General features: G+C 43.3%; 1 protein-coding gene across 1 annotated transcript; it reads left to right on the forward strand.

The window, feature by feature from the left end:
- The first annotated feature begins 1797 nt into the window (after nt 1-1797).
- Nucleotides 1798-16466, forward strand: slc25a17 (solute carrier family 25 member 17). The gene is made up of 9 exons (XM_084329391.1): nt 1798-2024; nt 2247-2307; nt 2548-2614; nt 4524-4675; nt 5205-5321; nt 6915-7063; nt 9707-9802; nt 11050-11135; nt 14307-16466. Exons 1-9 carry the CDS (start codon nt 1950-1952, stop codon nt 14458-14460), a joined length of 957 nt encoding a protein of 318 aa, XP_084185517.1. The 5' UTR covers nt 1798-1949; the 3' UTR covers nt 14461-16466.
- The last annotated feature ends 524 nt before the right edge of the window (nt 16467-16990 follow it).

Genomic DNA, 16990 nt, shown 5'->3' on the forward strand with positions numbered 1-16990 from the left:
GGAGGAAGCACGTGGTAGCCTCCACTCTCCCAGACCGACTGTGGGGGGTAAGTGCGCAGCGACCAGGAAGGGGATTGGGAATTGGCATAACGACTAACATTGGGATGGGAGAAAATCGGAGGAAAAAAAGGAGAAAAAAAAAAAAAAGCTTTTGCGGACAATGTGTCCGCAAAATCAACAATTACAGGAATAAGCATGCAATTGAATGATTGAGTCTAAATGGTCCTCACTCTGACATTTATTCAGTTGTAACTACTATTAGCCAAGTGATAATTGGCTATCCAGTCTGTTTTAACCTGCTGATGCAGGTGTTTGTTATGTATCACTACACTGTGCCATATCACAGTCAGGCAAATTAACATATAGTGAGATGAACTTAAAGGGGCACTTCACCTAAAGACTCCTGATTTATTCTGCACATAATACACACGTCCACGAGATCTATGGCGATTGAGCTGGGGGGGGGGGGGGGTCCCCGTTGACATCACTGGTGGCTACATTCAAATGAATTTACTCTTGGACGATGGTATGTCATGTCATTTAATTTGACTTATTCAGACACATTCTATATTACCAAAACAAAACACAATTTTTCTGCTTTCTGGACGCTGCCATTTTTAATCGAATACGACTGAGTGAAAATTTAAAAAAGTTACAGCTAAATCAAGTTTACAGCATCCAGAGAGCAGACAGAATCGCTTGTTGAAGTTTTGACAAATTGGACCATTTCAACAACAACATGATTGTTTGACAAATACAGTAAGTGGTCCGGATTTTATGTTTAGGTTAAATAATATGTCTATGTTCTACTTACTTACTACCTATAGGCTACTGGTATTATGTTCCCTGGCCTTAACATATATTTAATACATAATTTATTATAACTTTTTTCCAAAAAAAAATCTGTGAGTTCAGTTTATAGTAGCCTATAACCATACGTTTAGTCTCTTTTATAAACTCACCGTAAATTATTTGGAAAAAAGTTATAATATAAAAAGTTATAATAATATATAATATAATATTATTTATTAAATAATAATAGCACCGGTCAGTTGACTTCCTCTTTGGACATAGGGCTGCCACAAGCTTGCCAGTGAGAGGATTCTTAGTAGAGTAGAAGTAAGTAGGGAAGTGAGGTACAGCAAGGCAGAAGTTAAGAGTGTAGTTAAGTATGAAATGAAAAAGAAGTGGCAGGAGGAGTGGGATAGAGGAAGTAAAGGTAGGCAGTTTTATAATATCCAGAGGGCAGTAGGGAAGATGAGAAGTGGGGGTAGGAGTACGAGGGAAGAAGTGATTGTATCAAGAATGAGATTAGGGCACACAGGGCTAAATAGTACAATTAGGTTAATGGGCAAGCATGAGACGGGTAGGTGTGAGTATTGCGGTAGGCAGGAAACAGTGGAGCATGTGTTAGTGGAGTGTAGTAAGTATAGGGAAGAGAGACAGATCCTAAAAGAAAGGTTAGAGAGAGACCACATCAAGCTGGAGGTAAGAGAAGTGTTGCGACTGAGTTCAGGGAATGTGGGGTATATGGGGCAATTTTAAATTTTCTAAATAGTACAGGTTTGAGTGGTAGGATATATAGAGTAGTGTAGAATAGGGATTGGCATGTGCATAATCCATCTAGCTCTAAAATCAATTTCAGTAGGTGGCGGTAATGCACCAACACGTTAGTGCCAACCGCCAATAAACATAAGAAGAAGAAGAAGAAGAAGAAGAAGAAGAAGAAGAAGAAGAAGAAGAAGAAGAAGAAGAAGAAGAAGAAGAAGAAGAAGAAGAAGAAGAAGAAGAAGAAGCGAGAGGATTCTTCAGGCCTGCAGCTAAGGAGAATGACGCACGGTTGCACGCAAACAGGAAGGGACGTTGCGATACACTGATTTAAATTAAAACTAGGGTCGCTGTCGGCATAGATATCTATAAGGACGAATACAATTGGTAGCCAGATCAAAATGACTTCTGAACATTTCCGATTCACCGAGGTGTTCTCGTACGAAAGCTTGGTGCATGCGGTTGCTGGTGCAGTGGTACGTTCAACTTTGTTTTAGTCTCGAGTAAAATGGCTTTGATATGGTTGTGTCTTTATTATTGTAGACATACAATACTAAAGACTATACCTATTTGTAAACAGTGGTGGGCGATTATTTTTCATCGTTTTCCGACTCCAGCTGTTTTTTTTTATTGTGTACGTTAGGAAATATCAGTGGGATGACATGGTTGAATGAAAAACATTCACTACTGTATTTCAGGGAAGTGTTACTGCAATGACTGTGTTCTTCCCCCTTGACACTGCGAGACTTAGACTTCAAGGTAAACATAAACGACTGCTACTGCTACCACCACTATTGCACCAATGTGGCCCAACAGCAATACAATGATCATAACATTAATGATGATAACAATAATAATAATAATAATAATAATAATAATAATAATAATAATAATAATAATAATAACAACGTTGATGTGATGTACACCTGTCAGAAATCCCAAACAGGGGGATCAGGTCTAACCGTGTTTGTTGGCCTCTCCCCTTCCTGCTCTGTTTAGTTGATGACACGAGGAATTCCACATCAACTCCAGCCATTCTGGCTGAGATTATCAAGGAGGAAGGACTGTAAGTAGTTAGTTGACATCAACAGATCAGATTTGATCCCATAGCCTGGAAGGATTTTGTCATGGGAATCGTCACTTTTTGGCCTAGTGGCCATGATTTTCACAGAAAACATAATTTTTTTTATAAACCTATCCTAACAATGTCCACAACCTAAAAATTACAAATGTACAAACGTCTTTCCCGGCTCTGGAATTGAGACACTACCAGATTGTCACCTGGGCAGGGAGTCGAAGAGCATTACCGGCTGCAAGTATGAACAACGCCTATAGGCTTGGCTGTAAATATACTACATCTATACCATCGCTGAGCAGTCTCTGTCCCACTGTGATAAAGCGCTCCCTACGCCCCAGTGATCTCATCAAGTTCCAAAGACTCCATAAAATGGTTTCTGATCTGGAGTACACAAGCTAGCAGTACGAGGTTTCCTTTTTTTATCTACTTTTTCTCCCCATTTTCTATTTTTCTGCCATCCCAATTTCGTATTGTCCAATTCTACCTTCCCCTGTCTCGAACGTTGTTAGACCATGCCTCCCACTGGTCGGCTGCAATGTGGACGAAGCCTTGCATCACGTGTCCCCTCCGGTACACGAGGAGGCAGCCGTCGCATCTTTTCACCTGTACAGCGCAATCTCTCAGCGGCGAGGAGTGCTTCCTGATTCTGCTGTACAGGCGCACCAACCGACATGTAGGAGTCGCTGTCCACAACGTCCGATCCCCACCCACCGGCTTTCCCACCCCCTAATACTGCCAATTGTATTAGTATGAACGACCAGCCAAGCCGGAAGCAACGCCGAGAGCTGGGCTCGAACCCAGCATCTCCTGCGTTAGTGGTGAGAGCCTTGCCCAGCCACTTAGTGTACGAGGTTTCCTCACTGTATCCACTGTCGTTATGTGAACACACAGTGGGACTGTACAGACTAGAGTCATGAGGCGGTTGGTTGGCAATCATCCGTGGCACTTGAACTTCAAGACATGACTGCAAGCAATTCATCTATTACAGTTTTACCCCAAAACTCGCCCCCCCCCCCCCCCCCCAAAAAAATAGTAGCATTTTGAGTCATCATTGTTTGTTGACCAGCTCAGTGTTTTCGTGACTCAACCTGGAGCATGCGCACTTCAACGACATCCTTCCCAACAACCTGGTTGCGTGGGTGGTTCAGCGAGGGCAGAGAGCGACCGTTTTGCCAGGTGTCGGGGGCAGGTGTCCATTCATTATGGACTGAAAACAATTGGAATAGATTAAAGGAACACGCCAACTTTTTGGGAAATTAGCTTATTTGCCATCTACCCTGGAGTTAGACAAGCAGATGCATACCATTTTCTTCTCTGTGCATGCATTAGGCTTAGGGAACAGCCGCACCATTACTAGCTTAGTGTCATTCACTGGAAGTAGGTGTGCCAGTGTCGCCTAGTTCCCAACAGTCACAAAATACACTCCAAATACAACTCCAAAACTGTTCTGTAAACATGTATATTTACCACATGGAGAATTTTTTTTGGACGTTTTCGTTTTCTAATATACTCTGAACTATTTTTTGCACAGCCGGTAAACCTGGCCGCTGTGATTTCATCACCTCAAAAGCCCTGTTTTTCAAAAAACACTTTTTGGCACACCTACTTCCAGTGAATGACGCTAAGCTATGCTAACAGTGTGGCTGTTCCCTAAGCCTAATGCATGCACAGAGAAGAAAAGGGTATGTATCTGCTTGTCTAACTCCAGGGTAGATGGCAAATAAGCAAATCTCCCCAAAATTTGGCGTGTTCCTTTAAGTTCTTGGAAGTTGCCATGACCAACTTACAACCAAGCACATACAGGGTTGTGTTCCCAGTACGGCTACCTCTGCTGATGTGGCTCTTAAGACGGCGCTATGATCATACCTTCCTCTGTTTCCCATCTCCCTCCCTGCAGACTAGCTCCTTACAGAGGTTGGTTCCCAGTCATCTGCAGCCTGTGCTGCTCCAACTTTGTCTACTTCTACTGCTTCCACAGCCTGAAGGCCAGCTGGCTGAGGGGACAGAAGTCCACCCCCGGCAGTGACTTGATCATAGGCATTGCCGCAGGTGAGATGGCCAGCGTCTGACAGCCACCTGGAATGACAATCCCAATGCAGATAACAGATGCATCCAAATTCTGTCTTTGTAAGTGTGTCAAGACAAGAAACACCGGTGAGACGCCCCGTTTTCATCTGGCTCTAGAATCCCAGTGTAGATAGCAGATACAGATTACAGAGTAGGAGTAGAGTATTGAGAGTAGAATAGATGCATTGTGTAGGTGTTGGTCTTTTCACATGCTATGTATGTTGACAATTAGAAAACAATAAAAGGACACTGTCTTTTCTAGACATAAACTATATATATCTCAAGTCTGCATCGATCATATTCACACAGCGCCCATTTTTCTCTTCTTTCATGCTCGGGTTGGGTGGGAACACGCCATAGATAATTCTATGGCCTATTACATGTCATGTTCTATCACATGTCATGTGCTATGGCCTATTAAATGTCATGTTCTATAGCCTATTACATGTCAATTTGCATTAGTCAAACAGCAGTATTTGATCTTGTGATCTCTCTCTCTCTCTCTCTCTAGGTATTGTGAATGTGCTAGTTACCACTCCGTTATGGGTGGTCAACACCAGGCTGAAGCTGCAGGGTGCAAACTTCCGCAATGCAGACATCCGTCCTACTAACTACTCAGGCATTCTGGGTAAGTAGTCTTTATCTGAGTTGAGAGTTAACTGTCGTGTACATGCATTAGAGATACACACACACACACACACACACACACTCCATTTCACTGTCCCTCTTCCACCTTTCTGTAATCTCTTTATCTCTCTCTTTATCTCTCTCTTCCACCTTTCTGTAATCTCTTTATCTCCCTCTTCCACCTTTCTGTAATCTCTTTATCTCCATCTTCCACCTTTCTGTAATCTCTTATCTCTCTCTTCCACCTTTCTGTAATCTCTTTATCTCCCTCTTCCACCTTTCTGTAATCTCTTATCTATCTCTTCCACCTTTCTGTAATTTCTTTATCTCTCTCTTCCACCTTTCTGTAATCTCTTATCTATCTCTTCCACCTTTCTGTAATCTCTTTATCTCTCTTCCACCTTTCTGTAATATCTTGTCTCTCTTCTAGAGTTGTTCCGATACCGATACCAGTATCGGAAAAGCCGCCGATACTGGCTAAAATGCTGGTATCGGTATCGGCGAGTACCCTCTAATGCTGCGCTCCGATACCATATGACGTAATTTATCAACAACACTGTGGTCTGTTGAGTAAGCATTATAAAACAAACGGGTGCTTAATCGATTAAAGTGTCAATGCCATTTGTCATTTTAACAGCAGATACTTTCTTAAATGTCATCGTCCCGACAGAGCGGTGTTGACGGGGAGCTCATGGGTTCGCTTGGTGGCTGGTGTTATTAGCATTGAACAGCTAACCGAAAGCTAGCTTTAACATTACCTTGGCTAAAGTTGGGGCTATTCATATAATCCAGCAATAATGGCTGCAGACCTGCAAGCAAAGTACAGCAAGTTGGCAAAGGAGTATTCGTTAAATCACAATGTCACCAGTAACGTTACAGTCTTTTCATATACCGGCAGCTCATGCTATGCTAACTTAGCTCACGTTGACGTCGTCATTGAGACCACCTCGCGTACACAATTAATGACATGTTGCGGACAGCCATATCGGTGACAATGTTTAGCTTTTAGTGCCAAATGATAAGAGTCTGAGGCGGAGTCTCAAAAGAGAATGTTGAATATTTATTGTGCAAAAATCACAACAGATCCGACTGCTACTGAAACGGAGCCTTGTAGACAGACTGAGTAGGGTATATCTGCAGAGCCAGTGGGTAGCGAGTGCAGCAACGTATAATGTCCGTGTGGATCATTGGAGTAGGGTATATCTGCAGTGCTGAAGCCCCATACTCATTGATTAATGATACTAATACAAATCTATACAATCACCTGTTGTTGAATAAATACCATTACTCTCTAGTTATTACTAAAAAACAGTATATATAAAACAGTATTTGTAAAAAAAAAAAAAAAAAAAAAATTATATTTACAAAATTTATATAATATCGTTTTTTTTTTTTTTTTTTTTATATATGTATGCACTGGTATCGGATAAGTATCGGTATCGGCCGATACCCAAAGCTTAGGTATCGGAATCGGATCGGAAAGGAAAAAATGGTATCGGAACATCTCTACTCTCTTCCACCTTTCTGTAATCTCTTTATCTCTCTCTTTCACCTTCACCTTTCTGTAATCTCATCTCTTCTTCCTGTCCCCCAGATGCCTTTGTGCAGATCGTCCATGACGAGGGGACGGAGGCTCTGTGGAACGGGACCTTCCCCTCCCTGCTGCTGGTCCTCAACCCTGCTATCCAGTTCATGATCTACGAAGGCCTGAAGAGACAGCTGAGGAGAGGAGTCCACCAAGAGGTGAGGGAGGGAGAGAGGGATGGAGGGAGGGAGGCAGGCAGGCAGGCAGGCAGGCAGCCTATTGCTTAATAACAGCGGAGCAGTGCTGCCGTTGCTTCCACGTTTTCCCTGATTGGCTGCGACACGCCCCGCGGCAGGCGCGGCAACCGCGGAGCGGAGCGGCAGAGCTTGCGGCATTATGTAACCGCCCTAATCCGCCATGATTTTCATTCGAAGCTCAGCTCACCTGGCAACGCAGCGGTCCTGCGGTCCGTTGTTGACAAGTTCGAATCCCATCAAATTTTTTTTTTAACGTGTATTCTTTCGCCGGTTAAGGTTAGGCATGGTTAAGGTTAAGGTTAAGGTTAGGCATTGTTTCGGAGTTGGTTAAGGTTAGAACGGTTAAGTTTAGGCGCTGTTAAGGAGCTGGTTAAGGTTAGAGTTTGTCTTAGAGAATGGCAATATTCTTTCTATGGTTAAGGTTAAGGTTAGGCATGGTTAAGGTTAAGGTTAAGGTTAGGCATTGTTTCGGAGTTGGTTAAGGTTAGAACGGTTAAGTTTAGGCGCTGTTAAGGAGCTGGTTAAGGTTAGCGTTTGTCTTAGAGAATGGCAATAGACAGCCTATTTCCGCACTGCCGCTCTCCCGCGTTGCCGCGGTCACATGGTCAAATTGTCACATTCTTGCACTCCTCCGCTGTTAGAAAGCAACACGCAGGCAGGGAGGGAGGGAGGGAGGGAGGGAGGGAGGTAGGGAGGCGAGCGGAAGAGAGGGGAAAGTTGTCAACAGAGGTAGTGGAAGGGGATTATTTGGTCAGATCATCCTATCATCTGGATGAGTAGGTATCCACTATGTAGAGACTTGGTAAGCCTATCCACATGATTTGGGTGTGCTTTAAAAAATTAGGAATCAACTATAATGCAATGGGGTGGGTGGGGGGGGGGGGGAGGAGGAGAGGAGGAGAGGAGTCTCCTCCTTGGAAGGTCGTAAGAGAAAGCCGACAACAATTACCCCAGGATTCACCAACATGTGGAGAGGTTGTCTTAACTTGCCAAATGATCACAGCTGCGAACCCCTGGGAGCGTACGACCCGATTTTCATACAGACACGCCCCTCCAGCTCATTATAATGCGAGGGCCGTGTACAAAACAAGGGTCAGCATTGCATGTGCTGATCCCTGTATTCAACAGGTAACGTGGAAGCGCTTTGCGATGGATCAATGTATTGTCATCATATGCACACTATAGCTATAGTGGAATAGACTATATTCCATATTTATACCGTCTTGTTGCACGCTCCTGGCCACATGCCGCAGCGCGCACGCACACACAAGGCTCTACAGTGCAACTATTTAATTTGCATTTGCCCCTAAAAATAGATATGTGCGAACTGGAAAAATTATTTAAGAGTACACTGTGCGAGTAATAGCTTAGCTAACGCTAACTAAGCTACCCCTGGGAACGCTCAGAGGCATCCAATAGTGAGGGAAGGCGGGCTGAGTCCCCCCCCCCTCTCGCTCTCTCTCGCCTGCACCGTGTTGCTGAGGGGCACCGTTGGTGGACAGGGGGCAGCGCTGGACAGCCAGGAGAGGACCGCGTGGTGATGGAAGAACTTGCAGCCACCAGCCTCAGTGCGCGCACACTGTATAGCCTACATGCATAATGAATGAACAGTAGGCTTATATTATTCTAATGACTTGTTCATTTCACATGTTTGTTTGCCTTAGAGACTTGTTGCTCATCGTTGCTCTGCTAGTCTATAAACTATTCTGTCTTTTGTTGTGACAAATAATAAACAAACAAACGAACTTAAAACTAGTCCAACCCTACGGCGGTACTCTGTCCCTCGTCTGATTTTCTGTCGGGGACCCATCTCCTCATGAATGAATTAATTAATTAATTAATTAATCTTTGCATTTATATAGTGAATTTCTAGACACTCAAAAGCTAAATTGCTGCCTCCACCACCAATGTGCAGCACCCCAACCAAGGGCTACGCCGTGGGCTCAATGGCTGCCACCTGGGGTGCAGTCGTAATATCAGAAGTGCCTGTACGCTATTTAAATGACGCCACGTGCACGCATGCTCCCGCGCATACATGTTCCCTCGCGTGCGCACATAACAGATAATGATTATGCATAAATAGTAGGAAACATGTTTGTATAGGAAATTACTAGTTTTAGTTTAGTTTAGGTAAATATTGCCTTGAAATAGAGAAGCTGAAAAAGGTAGCAGGATGTAGCCTTCAATATATAAAGAAATTATATTGTCAACAGATATGGTTGAAAAACAACAATGTTTTAAATGTAACTGTAGATACAATATTGTAGTTACAATTTCTTTAATTGAATTAACTTAAACTAGAAAAGTGAATACAAACTAAATGAACAATGTAACTTGCAGTTTACAGAAGGACAGTTTCCTTCTGAAGCACAACGAAATGTCTCATCCTTCCAGTCGGGACCATTTGGTTCCACAGCTCAAGCAAACGCCCACCAATTGGTACAGGGCTTGTATTTTGGTTTTGCACTTCTCGTTTTTTGTTATGCTTAAATTTGTGCTTAAACTTAAATACGGACGACGAGTCGAGTGAAAGTTGTGAACGCATTTTTGTGCGTACTTATTGCCTTGACAGAATATTTATTTTTTGCTTCTTTGTTTTTCAAGCTGTCATCTGTAGAGGCCTTCCTGACCGGTGCCATAGCTAAAGCAGTGGCCACTACTGTCACATACCCACTCCAGACCATACAGTCCATCCTCAGGGTAGGCCGAGTGTGTGTGTGTGTGTGTGTGTGTGCGCGCGTGTGTGTCTGTCTACCTAATTGTGCTGTATACATCAACCTGTCAATCAAGCGCATATGTAACTGAAAGGTTTCTGAATATCTCAATGCATTCACAATGTTCATGTCTCCTGTCTGTGTACACAATGGGCTAGATCCACAAAGAATGGATTGCATGGAGCAAGTTGCACCCTTACTTACAATTCATTATGAATTGAAAATGGGGGACCCTGATGTAAACAAGACAAAAGTCAGGCGGCTAGGTGGTGTAGTGGGCAAGGCACTCGCCACCAGTGTCGAGACGCTAGGATTCGCGTGTTCGAATCCAGCTCTCCACATTGTTTTTCAGTTTGGCTGGTCGTCCGCAGTAATACACATTGGCCGTATTACGGGGAGGGAAAACTGAAGGGTGGGGATCGAACGTTGTGAACAAGCGACTCCTACAAGTCGGTTGGTGCGCCTGCGCAGTAGAATCAGGAAGTGTCGGGGGCAGCGTGAGCCTCCCACGCGTTACTCCTCGACACTGAGAGATCGAGCTGCGCAGGTGAAAAGATGCGACTGCTGTTACCTCAAGTACCGGAGGGGACTTGTGCTATGTATGACTTAGTCCACATTGCAGCCGGCTTGTGGGAGGCAAGAAACAGCGTTCGTGACAGGAGAGGGTTGAATTGGATGATACGAAATTGGGATGGGAGAAAATATGGAAAAATGGGAGAAAAAGTGGATAAAAAAAAACAAGACAAAAGTCTTTCCCTGGTCTGCATCCCCTTAACAATTGTGTGTATTGAGCCGTACTGTATTGTACCCATTCTGCAATCTGTTAATAAAATGTTCATTCAATCAATCACCATGCAGATTGATTGATTGAATGAACGTTTTATTAACAGATTGCAGAATGGGTACAATACAGTACGGCTCAATACACACAATTGTTAAGGGATGCAGACCGGAGAAAGACTTTCGTCTTGTTTACATCGGGGTCCCCCATTTTCAATTCATAATGAATTGTAAGTAAGGGTGCAACTTGCTCCGTGCAATCCATTCTTTGTGGATCTAGCCCATAATGTATTTGATTGATATAACTAAATATATCAAACAAGTCTTTAGTATGTGTGATTTCAGATAAATCCATTAAGCTGTGTCTACAGAGTGGTGGTCGTCTGTGATTGTTTCTATATTTCGAAGTAATACCTCAAGCTTGTTTTTTGTGTCCCCCCTCCGCCTCCTCAGTTTGGTCAACTTAAAGCGTCAACAGACAAATCACGGCTACTAAGCAGTCTGAGGACTATCAAATGCCTGTTACTCAACAGAATAAGGTGGACACACACACACACACACACACACACACACACACACACACACACCATTAGAAGTGTGTGTTGGTGTCTTTATGAGCCACTAGAAGTGTGTGGTGGTGTCTTTATGAGCCACTAGAAGTAATAATAATAATACATTATATTTGGTGGCGCCTTTCACGACACCCAAGGTCACCTTACGGATAGAAAAAAAAACACAGCAAGGCAGTTAAAAGTCGAGGTTAAAAAATAAAACAAACAGGAAGTATAAAAAACAGTGAAGTTAAAATAACAAACAAACAAACGGCAGGGGGTATAGGACAGTGAAGGTTATAGTGAATATGCAAGTTTGAACAGATGGGTTTTCAGTAGGGATGCCCCGATCGATTGGCCAGCGATCGGTATCGGCCGATATTCAGTATAAATATGAGATCGGTAAATTCCGATAATGCTTTATTTTCGCCGATCGTGAAAACCGATCGAAAAACATGATCCATTTCTTAGCGGAGATCTCACTCACTGACTTCTCTCTCAAGCACACAGCTGCTGCAGCGCACGGCCCCTCCTCCTCCTCCTCCTCCTGCCCCTCCCGCACCCGTGTGTCAACAAGAGGCTCCTAATGCCTTCGGCAATCTGCTCTACTCTGGTGTATGCGACCGTGAGCTAACGTTAGCTACCTAGCTATCGTTACTGTTTAAACAAAACAACCCAGTCAACTATTCACTTTTAGTTTAATACATGAGGCATTGTCTAACGGTATCTAGCTGGCGAGCTACTGATAGCTCCTGATATCAACAAATGCTCCAGCAATAGTCTAGTAGTGCATGATACCTCCGTTAGCTCACGTTAGCTCACGTTAGCTCCCTGTTTACACGGAATGTCCCAGTAAACTAAATAGTTCACTGAGGCGTTGTCTTAACGTTATCTAGCCGGCTAGCAGTAGCTACAGATAGCTCCTGATATCAATGTCTTATAACATTGATTCGATGCGTATTCGAGCCCCTGGCTTGCATTGCAGTCCAATAGTATCGAAAGGGGCTAGCTGAGGGAGTATGGTATATCTGCAGAGCCGCAGATATACCCTGCTGAGGGCATGCTGAATGTGATTTGACCAAAGCAGAGTATACACACAGACAGTGGAGCTGTTTGCAGATAGCGAGCATTTTGACTTGTTGCGTGGTGGCGATGTCTCGCAGATAATACAACTACAACTACAAGTATAATTATATAATATATATATTTTATAAAAAAAAATGATATATATATATATATATATATATATATAATATATATTTTTTTAAACCAAAAACTATCGGTATCGGCCGATATGACTCATGACGATCGGTGATCGGTATCGTGGCAAAAAACGTGATCGGGGCATCCCTAGTTTTCAGTTATGATTTGAATGATGATAGTGAGTCAGACTGTCGGATATGTGGGGGCAGGGAGTTCCAGAGTCTGGGAGCCGAGCAGCTGAACGCTCTGGCACCCATGGTGCTGTGGCATGAGCTGGGGATGGAGAGGAGTCCAGTAGATGATGAGCGGAGGGTGCGGGAGGGGGTGTATTCCTGGAGGAGGTCAGTGATGTAGATGGGGGCTAGATTGTGGAGGGCTTTGAAGGTGAGTAGGAGGTTTTTTAAATCGATCCGGTAGTGCACAGGGAGCCAGTGTAGTTGAATGAGGACGGGGGTGATGTGGTCGGATGAGTTTTTGCGGGTGATGATCCTGGCAGCAGAGTTTTGGATGATTTGGAGTCTGTTGAGGAATTTGGTGGAAAGGCCGGTGAGGAGAGCGTTGCAGTAGTCGATCCGGGATGTGACAAATGAGTGGACCAGGGTTTCCGTATTTGATTGGGACAGGGATGGGCGGAGTCTGGAGATATTACGGAGGTGAAAGAAGGCAGACCGGGTGATGTTTTTGATGTGTGGTGCAAAGGAGAGGGAACCGTCTAGGATGACAGAGGCTTTTAACTTGGGGGGGAGAAGGGTACAGGGAAGCCGACGATGGTGATTTTTTGAACTGGGGTGTTTTGTGATTTGGTGAGGGTGGATTTGGAGCCGATGAGCAGGGTGTGTGCCGGTGGTGTCTTTATGAGCCACTAGAAGTGTGTGGTGGTGTCTTTATGAGCCACTAGAAGTGTGTGGTGGTGTCTTTATGAGCCACTAGAAGTGTGTGGTGGTGTCTTTATGAGCCACTAGAAGTGTGTGGTGGTGTCTTTATGACGTCTTTTTGCTGTGCTCTGTTTTTGGGCATCAACCTTTGGGCGGATGCACGTTATGTGAACGTTGCGTGTATGTATCCACTTCCCATTTTCCCACATGGAATGCACCTGATTGGATAAACGCACTGCTAGTGGGCAGACCCTGGTTCCCTGCTCCTGTTTTTTTTAAAGAAAATTGTGGCTTGTTTATTATTGTTGCAAATTGCAAATGAGGCAATCGATGCCAGATTCAAAAACTTGGTTTAATTTTGTTGATACATTCAAAACTAAACTTTTTCCAGAAGGGATTGTGGCTATGTCCTCTTATCAGCCCATACATCAGGAAATACTGTCTACTGTCACAGAATTAAATAGATGTTCGCCTAGTTTTGGTATAAAATGTACTAGGGCTGTCCCCGACTAAGGATTTGGATAGTCGACTATGATTGGCCAAAATTTTCCGTTAGAAAAGTATAATTTTATCATTCCATTTGGGCTGTGGGGGTGCTTAATGTCTGAAGGAGTCGACTGAAGGCTTCTTGTCCTCTGCAAAAGCATGCAATTGGTCCACTGATGGATACATCTTGATATTTGTCTAGTCTAGTGTGTTCATTAGATGGGTGAAATCCTCTTTCAGTGCCTCTGTGCCTGTTTTCTTAGGCAGTTAGCCTCTGGTATGCGTGCCATTAGCGTTAGCCATGCTTTATATTTTTTTGTATTCGAATAAGAGGTTGGCAGTCGACTACGGCTCCTTTCGACCGATTCGTCGACTAATCGACTTAATAGGGGTCAGTCCTAAAATGTACTATAAACCCGGCTATGAATGATATATCAACAAACCCTTCTGTAATTAGAAGCAGGATATGGGATGGGAAGAAATGTCGAACAAAAGGAAAAGGGTGATTTCTGGGGTACTGTCTCGCCTTAAAATCATTAACAGCTTTTTCTTCTTCTTGCGTGTATGTGTTTTTGACCCTTGTGCCAAACTGTAGGAAGTATGGTGTGCTGGGGTTGTTTAAGGGTCTGGAGGCCAAACTTCTGCAGACGGTCCTGACCGCTGCCCTCATGTTCCTGTTGTATGAGAAGATCACCAGCAGCACCTTCAGAGTCATGGGTCTGACCAAGCCTTTGTCCAGAAGACGCTAAGCTAGCAGCCACACTGACGTTGAACACCGTGGACTCTTTATTATGCTACAGCATCATGTCATTAACAGTGGTGGGTTTTTTTACTCAGAAAAAGTCATATGGTATAATATGATGACACTTTATTAACCCTCTTGGGGCAATTTCAATTACGGATACACTAAGTGCTTAATCAAAAAACACAAACAAGAGTATATTAAACTAGACAAGTAGATACAATACAATCGTTTTTATAAATAAATATAATGAAAGATTAGATGTTAAATGTTCATTCATGTTCCTGTTCAATTACAAATTCCTCGTTAATCGTCTTGACAGTAACAAATTACTTACTACTCCTCGTGGAAAGTAATTTGTTACGCCACTTGTTACATTACTTTTGCGCTACATCCTAAAGGAGCACGCCGACGTTATGGGAAATGCATTTACCATCGTCTCCAGAGTCAGAGGAGAAGATAGATACCGATTTCCTCTCTGCAATAGCAGCTGGATAGCTTTCCACTGAACACACAGAGGAAATCTGTATCTATCTTCTTGTCTGACTTCTGTCTTCTTGTCTGCCATAATGTTCGCATGTTCCTTTAACATATCTTCAATTTGTTCAGTGTTCTAGATGGCGGAGGTCATTTGCGCGGCCCGTTGTTTTCCATGTTTTCACCATGTGGGCCATTGCACTTTAAATCTCAGCGACATCACCTTGGGAACCGGGCAGCGGGATGGAAATAAGCTGTGAGCTTCTGTAATTATTTTTTATTCGCCCATTATCACATTGAGTGCCACGGACACGTTTTGTCGTTAGTTCATGCCGACCTTTGAGTGCCCCCGACGCTATATAGCGTTTGTTTGTCTTTTTTTTTTTTTTTTTATCTATTGGCTATTTGAATTCATATTTCATAAATCGATCTTCGGGTTAGTGCTGCAGAGTCTCTCTGAGCTCAATTGTGAAGATACCGCCCCCTATCGTTCATTATGATGAATTGAAAATGGGGGACCCTGATGTAAACAAGACGAAAGTCTTTCTCTGGTCTGCATCCCCTTAACAATTGTATGTATTGAGCTGTACTGTACTGTACCCATTCTGCAATCTGTTAATAAAGTTTTCAATCAATCAATCGTCTCCCTGTGTAACTGCACCCCATTACTTTACACTGCTGAAGGGGGGGTGGCCAGTTTGCTCATTTTACTTTTCCCTCAAGCCAACTGAAGGATCGATTGTGCTCGCCGGCCCGGAAAACGCGTGGATTATGTATTTACAGGACCCAACACTGTAATCAATAAGCGTGATCGATATTTGGAATGGCGATCGGGAATTGGAATAATCTTTTTGGATAACATCTGATCTCAGGTAAGGAATTTATTTTACCAGTCTTAGGATAATCAGAGCTGTTTTCACAGAGATATAAGCGTTTGCCCTATATGTGTGTGTGGCTGTGATCGCTGATGAGGAAATGAGAGAATCGATTTTTCAGCCCGCCTCTATGGCGTGCATAAGTACACATATACTATTGATAATCTAGCGTTTATTTGAAAACTATTCATAAATAGGCCGAAAAATGACGTTTTTGTCTATGCTATAATATTCCAGTAAATGCCTTTTATCACGGAATCTATATATTTTCCTGAAAAACGAGGGCTTTTCAAAATTCTATAAAACGAAAATGAACCGATTTATAAAAAAAATAAATAAAAAATCTGTTTCGACAATGTTGACTGTTAACACTTTGACTGCCTAAAAACGATTTACAACGTCTTTGCTGGCGATGCTAAAGTTGCCGGGGGACGCTGTACAGCGTCCTTATATCAATATTTCAAAAATCTGGAATCGGATTCATATTCCCCCTCCGCTGGCCTGAGATTCACCAGCAGGACCCACTGAGCTCTCTGGCGGTTCAGGAGCGCCATCTGGTGGCCGATCGGCGCAACTGCTTAACAGGAAGCGCAGTAGAGGTTTTGCTGGTCGGCCCTATTGCTTCCGGCCACTCGGGATAGGTTCCGGCACTCTAGCTCGTCACTCTACATAGCGATCGATTGCCAATAACTCGATAAACAACATGATTTGGACGTATATACCATTATACAAGCTGGAGATGGACCGGGTAATAATATATCCCATAATGATAAAATTTCTACTCGACGATGATCGCCCAACGGCGCGCGGAGACTGGGGTGAGTTTCAGCGTGTAACGTTACCATCTTCGATACTAACTGCTTTTATCAACATTTGACCCACATTAGATGATTGGTATAACGCTGCCCACGGAATTATAAACGCCCCCTCGCCCATCCGGTCAACATCAGATGACGTGTAGTAACTTCTAGAAGTACGTCTAGTTGGAATTTTTTATATCGCGCTGATTGCCATCAAACTGTATTTCATCATCAATATAATGCATTTGGGGCTATATATCACGTTCTGGAGAAAGTTGCAGAAAGAGATGAAAACATACTTATACATTAGACCATACTTTACTATGAATATGTGAATGAAAAAGTTTAACGTTGCTACACAATGAACAATACATATAGGACTTTG

This window comes from Notolepis coatsorum (genome assembly GCF_963971535.1).
Source record: "Notolepis coatsorum genome assembly, chromosome: 14".
Taxonomy (NCBI): domain Eukaryota; kingdom Metazoa; phylum Chordata; class Actinopteri; order Aulopiformes; family Paralepididae; genus Notolepis; species Notolepis coatsorum.

Bases quoted from the DNA above. Each gene is read 5' to 3' on its own strand.
- slc25a17 (XM_084329391.1), top strand. From the start codon at position 1,950: ATGACTTCTGAACATTTCCGATTCACCGAGGTGTTCTCGTACGAAAGC. The intron at 2,025-2,246 runs GTACGTTCAACT...ACTGTATTTCAG, and splicing joins ATGCGGTTGCTGGTGCAGTG to GGAAGTGTTACTGCAATGAC. The intron at 11,136-14,306 runs GTGGACACACAC...GCCAAACTGTAG, and splicing joins CTGTTACTCAACAGAATAAG to GAAGTATGGTGTGCTGGGGT.